Source organism: Pan troglodytes, chromosome 19, assembly GCF_028858775.2.
Source record: "Pan troglodytes isolate AG18354 chromosome 19, NHGRI_mPanTro3-v2.0_pri, whole genome shotgun sequence".
NCBI lineage: Eukaryota > Metazoa > Chordata > Mammalia > Primates > Hominidae > Pan > Pan troglodytes.
Window position 1 is genome coordinate 58850155 of NC_072417.2, and position 14478 is coordinate 58864632.

The window sequence follows — 14478 nt, forward strand, 5'->3', positions numbered from 1 at the left end:
TGAATAAAGGAGTGCAGATATCTCTATGAGGTGCTGATTTCATTTCCCTTGGGTATATACCCAAAAGAGGGATTGCTGGGTCATATGCTGTTTCTATTTTTAATGTTTTGAGAAGCCTTTGTATACTGTTTTCCATAGCAGCTGTACCAATCTGCATCCTCACCAGCAGTGCACAAGCATTCCCATTTCTTCACACTTTGACCAACACATATTATTGCGTATGGGAAATTTGCTAAGAAAGCAGATTTTAGGTGCTCTCACCGTACATACATAAATATAACTATGTGAGGTGGTGAATATGTTAATTTGCTTGACTGTGGCAATCATTTTACTATGTATATGCATATCAAAAGCATCATACCTTAAATACATACAGTAAAACAGGAGGGAAAGTAATTTGGTAATTTCCATTTGTATTTAAGATTTGTTTTATATGTGCATTAATACAAATATAAATGTGTAGAAAAACTGCTGAAATAGACACACTCCAAATTATTATAGGAGGCATCACTAGGAGAGGTCAGGGGCTGAAGCGGAAAGTAAGGGTGACTTTTTGTTGACCTTATATATTCTATACTATTTGAGTTCTTTTCTTTTTTTTTTTTTTTGAGACGGAGTCTTGCTCTGTTGCCCAGTCTGGAGTGCAGTGGCGCGATCTCGGCTCACTGCAAGCTCCGCCTCCGGGGTTCACGCCATTCCTCTGCCTCAGCCTCCCGAGTAGCTGGGACTACAGGCGCCTGCCACCATGCCCGGCTAATTTTTTGTATTTTTAGTAGAGACGGGGTTTCACCGTGTCAGCCAGGATGGTCTCGATCTCCTGACCTCGTGATCCGCCCGCCTCGGCCTCCCAAAGTGCTGGGATTACAGGCGTGAGCCACCGTGCCCAGCCCTTGAGTTATTTTCAGCAACAAAAATGCTGTTACCTATTATTTGTATAAGAAGAAATAAGTTCACTGTAAAAAGATGCATGGGAAATAAATAGACCATTCCAAGTAAATTTGAGGGGGTGGGAGGGAGACCATGAAATTGCAAGATAAACCATTCCTAAATGAAGGCAGAAAAAGTTATACTGGATTTATTTTAGTTCAGCTATAAAAACAAAATAAAACTGCCAAAATGGAGACTTAAAGTGTGCAGAGACTTACTACCCACCTCTGATTTATAGGTATTCTTTATGTATTAGCTAAAGATTTATTGCTAAGTTTGAAAATAATGAGAAAACAGATAAATGGTCCTTAAATACCAGAGTCCTGTGAGTGCAGAAGGGTTTAAAGATAGTCGAGGAGTCCTTGGGCTCATGGAGCAATATTCGTCCTTACTACAGGTGGTGTACTATGCACCATTCTATTTCATAAAAACGCGCTGTTGCAACCCAGTAATGCATTGCCACCTGTAGATTGTGAACCGGTCTACAGTTAAACTTCCTGGTGACGGATGGACTGTTAATTGTCTTGTTCAACTCACCTTTAGAGCCTCCCCTGCCACATCACCTTCTAAGGCACCCACTTCTGTACCCACAGCTCAGATATACCACACCCTTCATTCATCTGGGTCTTCACAGAGGTTGTTTCTTCCTGGGATGTTCTTTCCTACCACCTTCTCCATCTAGTAAAATACTTATTTTTATACTATCTGCTTCATGGGGTTTCTCTTCCCTATTTCCTACCTGGCCAGGCAGTTCGCTATGCCTTCTTCTGTGATCTCAAGTCACTGAAATTTTTTAATTTTTATTTCTGCTAATGTAACACATGCACTTAGTTTACAAGCTGTAATACCACTACAAGGCTGGGAACAAAACACATGCCCATTTCATGCCAGTTCTGTCTCTCCGGAAGTCACCACTTTCAGTTTCTGCACCATTACTTCTAGATTATACTCCTTACTGATAAAGAACATGCTTATGCTGCTACTTTTTCATTTAAGACATTATCAAGTGACTTCCTACCGTAGAATGTGAATATTTAGTTACCGTTACTGACTTCCTTTCCCTCTCCCCATTATGGTTATATCAAACTTTTAGTTAAATTAACATTCAGTATGCACATGAATATGACTATAACTATTGTTCACTTTGGATTAATTTCTTTCTTGTATATCTTAATTTTTTTCTGAAATTAATGAATGCCTTTATTATTTGCTTCCTGATGAGGTGACTTTGGGCAAACACTTGAAAGAAGAGTGGGGAACCATGGAGATAGTTGGAAGATGAACCTTCTATGCAGAGGCAAGCACTAATTCAAAGGTCCTGGGGTGGGACTGTGCTTGGAGTGTTTGAGACCCAGCAGGAAGGTTGGCGTGGGTGGAGTAGAACGGCAAAAGGAAGAGTAGTAACTGATGCCGAAGAGGTGGCACAGGCAAATAATGGAGTGCCTTTTAGGCCATGGTGACATCTTTGGGTTTTATTCTGAATGTGATGGGAAACCATGGAAGATTCTGAACACAGAGATGACATGGTCAAACACCCGTTTTACAAAAAGATTACTCAGATTGCTGTAATGGACAAAGACAGTGTTGGATTATGGGTAGGAGCAGAGAGAGCAACTTAGGGGCTATTGCCATAGTCCAAGGCAGAGATGATGGTGGCTTGGACCTGAGTGATAGCAGTAGGGAGGATCCAAAGTATTTGATTTTTGGATATATTTTGAAAGTAGTTTGTTAATAGATTGGATGGGAGTGTAAAGTGACATAAAGAACCTGTTAATTCCTGTTTTCCCCTCTCTAATACTAGGGAAAATAAACTGAGGAATCAAGGACTTCAGTGACTTGTACCAAGCTATACACTAGTTCGAGGACAGCATCTATCATATTACCTGGCACATAGTAGGTACTCATTAAAAATGAATTTTACTTCTGTTGTCTAGACTTCAAATCCAGTGTGATTTTCAGTATCCTATTCCATCACTTCTCAAGTTACATACCTATTATTTATTTCAATCTATCAATTAATCAAATTAACCAACAGTATTTATAAATGTTCATTTTGTTTCCAGTTTTGTGGAAACAGAAGTGATAATTCTGGTTATGACAACATCACCACCACCACTACCAACAACAACAAATATTTACTGTGTAGCTATCATCTGGTAGCTACTTTTCATACACTAATCCTTGTAACAACGTAATGGGAATGGTATTATCATTGCTTCCATTTCACAGATGAGAAAACGCAAGCTCAGAGAAGATAAAATTATTCCCAGAGCCACAAAGTTACTAAGTAGTGCAACCAGTATTTGAACGATAGTCATCTTAGGAAATATAAAACCTGTATCAAAAGAACTTATGAAAGACGTTTGTCTTCTTGGCAAGGAATGATCAGTGAACAAGACATGAAGGTGTGTAAATAAAGTGGTTCTATCTTTTGTATTCTGGAAATCAGAAACAGAAGGCATGGATCTGGAATGTAAGGTTGATTTTGCAATTTGGGTAAGATTTAGACGGAATGAATGGAGAGGGACCCTAAATGAGGAAGGGGGTGGGTACAGTCTAATTAAAGGCCTACAGGTGAGCAGAGTGTTGCTGTGAGGGGCCAGAGAGAAGCCTGTCTGGCTGTAGGAAAGCTTCAGGCTCAGAAACAGTGGTACAGCCGGGTCACACCTCTGATCCTGGCCTACCCAATGATATAACAAATTCCTAATGGAAAAATCTTGTGTTTTTCTTTGCAGTAGAGGCTCATTTAAGAACTTTACTGGCCTTGGACACCCTTACTTTTAGGGTTTCCTTATGCCACATCATAAAAAATACAAAAATGCACTCACATCTCACATTAAATATAATTTTATTATAACCATCTATAATAGGATTTTACAATGTGCCTAGTTGAGGCCCTGAGGCAATAGATGCTACATTCCAATGTGAGTATGAGGTGACTATGCAGAATTCAAGAAGGTTTCAGAAGGTTAGCTTTTTTGACTTTTCAACCCTTTACTCTAATTGAGGATATAAGAAAGTCAGGAGGCTAGAGATTAAGAGGAAACTTCCATGAGGATTACTGGTGCATCCCACCCACTGTGCCTTCAAGGGAGGATGTGGCAGCTACCCCTTTTCACATGAAATATGGAAGGAGGGACTTCAAAAAGACTACTCAGTGAGCTTAATATGTTTCTCCTGCAGTTTGACGGGCACAGGGGACTGGGGTCTAACTTACATCCCAGAAATCTAGAGTGCATACAAATAGCGGGCTAGCTCCGAGGCATGTGGGCAGAATATTCGGCATGGGGGGCCTCTTAGAGCTTGTTCAGGGAAAGGTGGTGTGGAAATCTCCAGTGGACCAGATGTGAGCCATTTGCATGGCTCAGCCGCCATAGGTTGTTTTAGAACTTGCCCAAGTGTTTCATTTGAAGGAAGAGAGGGAATTGCCAGACTCTCGGGAGAAGGCAGAGAAAGCAATCTGTAGGGATGAGGTCCCCAGTGACTGGCAGAGGATCTCCAAAAAACATATGTGAGCATCTCAACAGAAAAGGGGGCAGCTTTCTGTCCATCTCTGGTGCCAACTCATAATGACTTGAGTCTGACTGCCCCTCTTTTCCTTCCACCTTTGCCTCTCAACTATGGTTATCCAAGTGGGAAAAAAAGTTAATTGTGAAAAATGAGAAAAGAAAAGAGTGGCTAAGCCTCGTGCCCTCCCCACCTTCCTTCCAGAGTAAATTTATGAGTTTAATTTAGTTGACATACAGTTATGTGGTTGCCACTTAATTACTTACCAATTTTGATTTTACAGATTAAAAAGTATATTTTGAGGCTAACATATTATTTTATTCTCTTACCTTAAACACTTAACATAAAAACCTTAAAGGGCTCGTGTGTCCCACAGAACCTAAAGGGCAAAATGGTCCTGGGTTACTGGAGCAGGAAGATCCCTGGGATTAGATTTTGAAGATGTAAATTCAAGTCTCTGCTCTAATATTTAAGTTTATGGGTCTGGCCTAGTCTGTCCTCCTCCCTGGGCCTTGGTTTTCTCATACATGAAGTAAGGAGTTTGGATCAGCTGACTTTTCATGTTCTGTCTGGTTCTAAGATTCCCATCTCCGGGATTTCATTGGTAGCTCATGGAACCGAAAAGATAGTCCTAAGAAATGTTTGCTTGCTTAATGAGCAAATCAGTGACAGCTGGAGCCCACCCTAAACCCTCCCAACATTGTCCTTGCATCTCTTGGGAATGCCAAGGTGGTCTCTGCGTCTACCAGCCCCTGAGGGATGAGCAGGTATGGCAGACAGTCCTCCTACCTTGTTCAGGGTGTTGAGAGCTGCCTGCGCTGCTGTGAGTGCTGGCTCAGCCTTTGCCAGGTCCTCCTCACAGTCCTTCTGCTTCTGTTTCACCTCTAGCATGATGAGGGCCACCTTCTGCTCCTCCTCATCTGCCATGGCTTTCTCTCTGCTCACTTTGTCAGTCTCCACACCCACGACCTGAATCAGTTTGTCTGCATCTTCATTTTTCTGCTTCAGCTCTACTTCCTGGGCAGCCAGCTTTGCTTTCAGATCATCCACCTGCATTGGAGAAGCACGGGACTTATCAGGAGTTGTGACTGGAGGGACTGTGGGCACTGGACTAGTCACTGGCCTGTTGGGCATGACCTGAGGACCCAACTCTGTGGAGCAGAATAGATGACAGCTCCTGATACAAAGGTACAAAGCTGTGCTCTCAGATGGGACCAGGCTCCCTGACCTGGGTTTCTTTCCCAGGAACTCTGGATGTCCTCTCTCCACCATAGTAAATGTGCTGGAATATTCTAAATTACATGTGCCCTGACCTTTCTTTTTTATTTCTTCTTCTTCTTTTTTTTTTGAGACGGAGTCTCACTCTGTCACCCAGGCTGGAATGCAGTGGCGTGATCTCGGCTCACTGCAACCTCCGCCTCCAGGGTTCAAGAGATTCTCCTGTCTCAGCCTCTCAAGTAGCTGGAACTACAGACATGTGCCACCAAGCCCAGCTAATGTTTGTATTTTTAGTAGAGATGTGGTTTCACCATGTTGGTCAGGCTGGTCTTGAACTCCTGATCTCAGGTGGTCTGTCAGCCTCAGCCTCCCAAAGTGTTGAAATTACAGGCATGAGCCACCACACCTGGCCCTGACCTTTCTCCCTGATGCCAAAACAGCTTAGGCTGCTTCTCACTGACATTGGTAGCTATTGCTTATAAAGCTTCATGTACTTAACATAATACTTTTCATATAGTAGGCCCTTAATAAAGATCAGTCATAATTTAATTAAAAGTGGCCAGTGTGGAGTGTGCCAAAGATTTAACAAGATACAAAAAGGGAATGTCTACTGTGAATCCTGAAAGACTGAATGTCCAAGTGGACAATGATAGAACATATATAAAAACTGACCTCTGATCCATAATCTGAAGCAACCTGCTTAGGAACCAACCCCTTTTCTACAATAACCAGCCCAGGAAGCCAGCTTGCTAAGTCAGACTTGTAGGAAGTCGGACTTCTATCTCTAGTAATATTCCAGGAAGACAAACAAAAACCCCTACAGCAAGTGGCTCCAAATGGCCAGGACTTGATTAACAATAAACAATTTCCTTAATTTTTATCCCTGCTTCCAACTGTGGACCAACCAGAGAAAGCCAAACATGCTCCCCTAACCAATCACATAGAACATCAGACTTCCAGTGAGCCCGCCTACCGCAGGGCACACTGGAAGCCTTCCCTCTTTTTACTATAAAGTTTTTTCACTTTTCTGCCTGCCTTTGAGTGGCTAAGCACAAGTGATGGTGGCTGACTTTCTTGCTAGAGCAAGCTCTGAATAAATAGCCTTTGATTGTTCTCATGTGATTGGTCTCCATTTATTTACACAGTCCTTACTAGAAATAGATGGCCAGATTAAAGTTGAACAGTAAGAATCCCAGTGGCCCAGGCCAGCTGAATTTCCCATCCAGCCCAGCCTCTGAAGTTACACGACACCTGGAGGCAGTAATAAAGTGATGGGAATATCAGCACCTGAGAAAACTTCCATTCTGCTCATGAGCTGGGAGAGAAGGATGGTTTTCTATCTACTTTCAGATCAGCAGAGTGATGTGATCCCTGGAACAGCAGCATCAGCATCACCTAGAAACTTGTTAGAAATGCAAACTCTCAAGTTCTAATCCAGATGTACTGAATCAGAAATTCTGGGGGTGGCAATCTGTTTTAACGGTGACTCTGATGCCCGTCTAAGTTTGAGAGTCACTGGCCTAGTGTAATGGCCTTTTCAGATGCAAACGAAAGACACGGACCTATTTATTTCTAGAAAGTAAAGAAGCTATTTGTATTTGCAATATGGCCCATAAACTTTACATTCCAGAATGGCCTCTTGCCTCTCATTTTTCTGCAGTCTATTTCACGCAACAACCAAAGGTTACTTCAGAGCTCCTGGAACACGTCAAACAGATTCCAGTGCTTTATGATGCAAAATGCAGAAGGGGAAAAATAAAACTGAGGCTTAGACGCTGTTGATAATTCCCTTTTCATGGCAGATCAAAAGAAAAGAAAAGGAAAGGGAAAAAAGAGAATGCTCTTTAATTTTGTGTATTCATTGAAACGGGAGACTTTGTGTTAACCTCAAACGGAGGCCTGCTCCCTAGAACTTGTCTTATATTCACAAGTTGGAAGGTTAATCCATTTCCATCTCCTGTTGTTCAGCTGCAGAGAGATATTTCTACAGGGACAAAGATGCAATTGTAAATCAAAATGATTGAGCGGCATAATCACTCCAGTCAGCAAACACACCAGTAACTTTTTGTTCCTTTTTAAATCTTGGGAGATTTGAGAAAATTGAAGTGGCTTTTTTTTTGGTTGTTGTTTTGTTTTGTTGATTGCAGATATGGCTTATGACCTCAGGCCCAAGGTAAATAACCACCAGCACTGTGAATAGGAGCTTCACAGCTCTTAAACCATGACATGGAGTGACAGGAGGGTCCCATCAGTCAGAATTAGGGCTCCCCCAACCAAGCTTCACAAGGGGCATAACTCAGGTCCATTTTATGGCTTTTCTGCAATAGAATGGGAAGTTGAAATGGTTACTTTACATCTTTCTCTTCTCCCTTATTTAAAACATCCCAGCTACACTTTGGAGGTCTCCTTATTTAGACACACCCACACTTGGATGGGAAGGTTGAGAGGGAGCATGCCATAAACACAGAAGAGACCCTTTTCCTCAGCCCTGCTGGTCCCCTGAATCGGGACCATGGTAGTAAATGGTGCTGACTGAATGGGGTGACAATACAGTGGTGGTGGGTGATGGGGATCATGGCGGTAAATGGTGCTGACTGAGTGGGATGACAATGCAGTGGTGGTGGGTGACCCTCCCTTCTTCAAGAACCAGGCACATGATGCTAAAGAGAGCAGTCATGATGTTTCTGCAGTGCTCCAGTCAGCTTGGGCATAAAACTGAGAAGGAACTAGAAAAAATGAAAAGGAGTGTTTTCCCCGCATTTCCTGTGGGGGAGAACTTTCTTTCTTCAGGCAGCTCTAGGATTTGGGGAAAGATGGGATAGCATCACTGGTTGCCAAAGAAGGAGAAGAAGCCCAGGGCAACCAGCAGCAATAAATACTACACTGAGGGCTGGAGACTGTTATAGTTTGGATATTTGACCCTCCAAACCTCATGTTGAAAATTGATCCCCTATGTTGGAGGTGGGGACAAGTGGAAGATATTTGTGTCATGGGGGCGGGTCCATCATGAAGAGATAAATGCCCTTCCTGTGGGGGTGGGTGAGTGAGTTCTCACTTTATTAGTTCCCTTGAGAGCTGGTTATTTTTTAGAAGCCTGGCATCTCCCTCCCCTCTCTCTTTTGCCTCCTCTCTTGCCATGTGATATCTGCACACATCAGCTCCACTTTCCCTTCCACCATGAAAAGAAGCAGCTTGAGGCCTTCATCAGATGCAGACATTGGTGCCATGCTTTGTGTATGCCTGCAGAACTGTGAGCCAAATAAACCTCTTTTCTTTATAAATTGCCCAGCCTTAGGTATTCCTTCATAGCAACATAAACTGGACTAAAACAGAAGCTTAGAGATATTTTCCTGCTTATGCTGTGTCCATATAGTCATCCAACTCTTTCTGATATGAATTTGAATTTCAAGGAAGCTTACCTTTTAGATACAGATGTGTCCTACCTATGCCTGTAATGTCTGCCTGCCTAATAAATGTTCACCTTTATTCTGGTAACTTAGTTTAAGTTTCCTTTGGAGAACTCTCCCTTCCAAATCCTTATAGTTTCAGTGGGGCTTATTCCAGCTGTCATTTGATCCTGCCTTGGCCAACGAGAGTATCCAAGTCACAGAGATTCTTCAGCTGTGGGAAAACCAAGATGTACAGAATATCATGCAAGTCTCTAGCTCCAGCCCTGTTCAAATTAAGCCCTATCTTTGACTTTTCAGTTATACGAACGAATTCATTTATTTTATTTTGTTGTTTTTCCTAAACCAACTTCAGTTCGATTTTCATTGGTTGCCATCAAAAACGTCTTGATAACGACATCATGTAATCTCAAGATTTTCTCTTTCCTCTCTCTATTTTCCCTCCTGTCCCTTCCCATCTTCCCTTCCTTTCATTTTTAGTTTTTTCTCACTAAATGAATTTGAGTTAGAATTTTTCAGTTACAACCAAAAGAATCCTAGTACATCATCACGAATTATGAAACTGTCAACTTCAGGTAAGTTTGATTACCTGAGACTATTTGAAAACCCCAAGATAAACTGAATTTAAGTTTCCAGATTGACAGATGTGTGGATTAAGTCCTATATGCAGGCAGTTGGCAATGGCCTTGAGGTCTTTTATAAACATTTCTTCAATCCAACAACCCTCTCTTCCTCATGACTACACCTGAGTTAAATGTAGGTGCTGGGAGGACAGTGGCATGTGAGCAGTGCCAACGAGGGACAAGTGAAACCTAACTCAAGAAAGGGGGACCTGGCAATGCCAAGAGAAAGGAAGCAATGACACCAGCTGTGAGACTTCAGCTGACATTGATGCAGAAACAGAAGATGCCACCTAAAGATCCGGTAGGACCAGCACTGGCCACCAGAGCCAGTGAGAACTGGAGGAGTTCACCAGGATGTTTTGTCAGCTGCCTTTGGAAACCCAAGTCCACCACAGAGAAGAGGAGGAAAAGTCCCTCCAGAGGGAAACAGCCCTGTGGGAGACTTTTAACTCTGAACTGACTACCGTCCAAAGACTAAGTTTTTAACTTGATGTGACTATGTCACAATGCAATGCAAGATTAATATTAAGAGCTTTCTACTCTTAAATGAATAAGATGGATCCAGAGCCATGTTGAATTCAGCTATAGAAAAATAAAGTTACATTTATGATCAGCTCTAATAATGAAATTATAAGTCTAAAGTTTATGAACTTTGACCAGGTGTGGTGGCTCATGCCTGTAATCCCAGCACTTTGGAAGGCCCAGACGGGAGGATCACCTGAGGCCAAGAGTTTGAGACCAGCCTGGCCGGCATGGCGAGACCCCCATCTCTACTAAAAATACAAAAATTAGCTGGGCATGGTGGCACGCGCCTGTAGTTCCAGCTACTTCAGAGGCTGAGGCATGAGAATCGTTTGAACCTGGGAGGCAGAGGTTGCAGTGAGCCAAGATCAGGCCACTGCACTCCAGCCTGGGTGACAGAGTGAGACTCAGTCTCAAAAATAAATAAATAAATAAGCAAATAAGTCAATAAATAAGTTTGTGAACTTTACAATATAATTGTTAATTTTCGTCATTACTACAATTATCATTCCTACTTCTAACACAATTATCATTGCTAAATAGATTTGTCTTTTATCTGAGCTAAGGCTATAACGTTCATTTAGCCTCCTCCCGCCAGATTACTAGCATCAAAACCTCTCATAATCAAGCGGTAGGATACCAATACAAAATAACTCAAGTCCTTAGCCTTCTACCACTATTTTGATGGTATACTTCAGTCTTTTTATACCGAACAACTGCAGATTAAGAGTTTATTACAGAGTTAAGAACCATAGATACCATTTTTACTAGAAGAATCATTATTATAACCATTTCCAAGTGTTTATGGAATGAATACCATGTGCACAGTATTGCCGAGAATTATCCTCCACCCCCACTCTGAGCTCGCAGGTGATGTTGGGATTGTTCAGTGTTAATTTGCCTCTCCACCCTTCATCTATTCACCTATCCATTTATTCACCCATTTGTAGAGTGCTTGCCATGTGTCAGTTCCTGATGCTAAAAGAAAAATGAATCCTGGTCCCTGCCCTTGAAGGATTAATAGCAGTATAGCTTGATATATTCAGGAGTGGAGACATAATTCAAGGATGGAACCAGAGAGAAGGGAATGCATAACTGCTCAGAGTTTAGAAAGGGCTTCTGGAGCAGTGGGGAACAAATTGTTCAAGTCTCGGAAGTGATGACAAGGTGGGGGTACATGTAAAGATACAGAGATGTGAACCAGTTGTAGAGTTTTGGGGGCGCTGCAAGAGTACTGTTGGACTCTAGGGTACAGTGTGGTAGAACCGAGGAAGAAAAGGATGCAGAAATATGCAAGGGTAGTGCTGGTCTAGTGTGCTACCAGCATACCATCTGGGAAACAGAATGTTATTCATTCAGTAATTTATTCATTCAACAAATATTTAATGAGTGCCCACTCTGTTCGGGCACTATTTTTTTTTTTTTTTTGAGATGGAGTTTCACTCTTGTTGCCCAGGCTGGAGTGCAATGGTGCGATCTCAGCTCACTGCAACCTCCACCTCCCAGGTTCGAGCAATTCTCCTGCTTAAGCCTCCCGAGTAGCTGGGATTACAGGCTCATGCCACCATGCCTGGCTATTTTTTATATTTTTGTGGAGACAAGGTTTTACCATGTTGGCCAGGTTGGTCTTGAACTCCTGACCTCAGGTGATCCACCCGCCTCAGACTTCCAAAGTGCTGGGATTACAGGTGTGAGCCACCGCACCCAGCCTCTGATTTATCTAAATTGACCACTCTGGCTGCTCAGCTGAGAATAGACTACAGAGGGGCAAGAGTAGAAGCAAATAAACTAGTTAGAAGGGTCTTGTGGCTATGAAGGTAAAAGATATCCGTGACTCAGCAGTAGCGCCTTGAAAGGAGTGAGATGTGGTGGGATTCTGGGTGTATTTTGAAGTCAGAGCCAATAGTGATCTTCTCATGGTTTGGGTGTAGGTGTGAAAGTAAGAGGAGAGTAAAAAGAACCAAGGATGTGGATCACCTGAGGTCAGGAGTTCGAGACCAGCCTGACCAATATGATGAAACCCCATCTCTACTAAAAATACAAAAAATTAGCCAGGTGTGGTAGTGCATGCCTGTAATCCCAGCTACTTGGGAGGCTGAGGCAGGAGAATCACTTGAGCCTGGGAGGCGGAGGTTGCGGTGAGCCGAGATTGTGCCATTGCACACCAGCCTTGGTGAGAGAGTGAAGTTCCATCTCAAGAAAAAAAAAAAATAAATAAGAACCAAGGATGATCCCAAGGACTTTGGCCTGTGTGGGTAATATAGTTTGAATATACATCCCTGAGAAATTTCATGTCAAATTGTCAAATGTTGGAGGTGGGGCCTGGCGGGAGGTGACTGAAACATAGAGGTATATGTCTCATGAATGGCTTAGCACCATCCCCTTGGTACTGCACTTGTGAGAGTTAGTGAGTTCTTGTGAGATGTGGTCATTTAAAGGTGTGTGGCACCTCCTCCCCAACTCTTGGTCTTACTCACATTCTCACCATGTGAGATACTTGGTCCTCCTTCGCCTTCCCCTATCAGTAAAAGCTCCCTGAGGCTTTCCCAGAAGCCATGCAGATGCCAGTGCAATGCGTCCTGTACAGCCAGCAGAACTGTGAGCCAATTAAACCTCTTTTCTTTATAAATTACCCAGCCTCGGGTATTTTATAGCAATGCAAGAATGGCCTCACATAGTGGGTGATGCAAGAGGTAGTGGGTGATGCTGGATTGAGAGTTCAGTTTGTTGAAATCATCCAGGTAAGAAGTGTCTAAATCAAATGTTGAAAGTAGGGACTCAGCTGGGCATGGTGGCTCACGCCTGTAATCCCAACACCTTGGGAGGCCAAGATGGGTGGATCACTTGAGGTTAAGAGATTGAGACAATCCTGGCCAACATGGTGAAACCCCATCTCTACTAAAAATACAAAAATTAGCTGGGCACGGTGGCGGGTGCCTGTAGTCCCAGCTACTCAGGAAGGAGGCTGAGGCAGGAGAATCACTTGAACCTGGGGGGTGGAGGTTGCAGTGAGCCAAGATTGCACCACTGTACTCCAGCCTGGGCAACACAGCCAGACTCTGTCTCAAAAAAAAAAAAAAAAAAAAAAAAGAAAGAAAGTAGGGACTCAACAAGAGGACAGAATTGAGAGATATTTAGAAAACATACAGAACTGGCCGGGTGCAGTGGCTCACACTTGTAATCCCAGCACTTTGGGACGCCGAGGCGGGCGGATCATGAGGTCAGGAGATCAAGACCATCCTGCCTAACATGGTGAAACCCCGTCTCCACTAAACATACAAAAAAAAAAAAATTAGCCAGGCATGGTGGCAGGCACCTGTAGTCCCAGCTACTTGGGAGTGAGGCAGGAGAATGGTGTGAACCCGGGAGGCAGAGCTTGCAGTGAGCCGAGATCGCGCCACTGCACTCCAGCCTGTGCGACAGAGCAAGACTCCGCCTCAAAAAAAAAAAAAAAAAAAAAAAACAAGAAAAAGAAAACATACAGAACTTAGTAATTTTTAAATGTGGGAACTGAGGAAAGGGAAGAGTCTAAAATTACCCACCCAGCTTCCGGCCTAGGGAATTGGATAGCAGAAGCATCATTCATTGAAGTAGAGAATATAACCTAAGAAGGTCATTGGTGGTGGTCTCCGATACTGAATCTGATGCCAATGAGGCAGGCAGTTAGCAGGGAATCGGCTTGATTACTTGCAGGTGACTAAAAGCAATGCAAATGAGGCCAAACAGGTTAGCACAAGGACCCACCCCCTAGTAGGAAGCAACTGTTACAACAGGCTTAACAATAAAGACAGATTGCACACATCCTTCTTTAGGCACAGATAAGAATGTAACAAAGAAGAAACCAGCTGAAACTGGTTAAATCCAAGATGGCCAAAAACCTGACCAGCTGTCAATCCTTGGCTTCATTATGTCCTATTACCATAAAATTTCCATGGGGAACCCTCCCACTCCCATCATGCACCTGACACCATGATAGTTCCAGATTAACCATATTTAGTCAAGAAAAGTCCTGATTCTGGGAATTGCCTACCTATTTCCTAGAAAACCTCTTCCCTCATTATAGAATATTTTGTGCTTTCATTATGGTTTTCCATATAGTATGTGAGCTCTGACCACATTGGGCGTGGCTTGTTCTTTTTAGCATGCCTGCATTCCTCTCTTGAGTGTGTGCATAAATCTTCCGTACTATCACTTTGGTCTTGCTTTCAAATTCTTTTGTGTGGCAAAGACAAGAACCTGTGCTGGCTCCTGGCAAGATCAGGACTTGGGAGGAT

At 43.0% G+C, this 14478-nt stretch overlaps 1 protein-coding gene across 5 annotated transcripts in view; it reads right to left on the minus strand.

The window, feature by feature from the left end:
- The window catches only part of DNAH9 (dynein axonemal heavy chain 9), a 377141-nt gene that overhangs the window by 130939 nt on the left and 231724 nt on the right, over nt 1-14478 (minus strand). For 4 of the 5 annotated variants that reach the window (XM_063799007.1, XM_016932363.4, XM_063799008.1 and 1 more), the window contains one exon: nt 5224-5484. In XM_063799007.1, coding sequence (XP_063655077.1) covers nt 5224-5484 — 261 coding nt within the window. Of the gene's footprint in view, nt 1-5223; nt 5485-6939; nt 7222-14478 lie in introns of those variants that run through there. The other variant, XM_016932367.4, reaches the window with a different exon arrangement.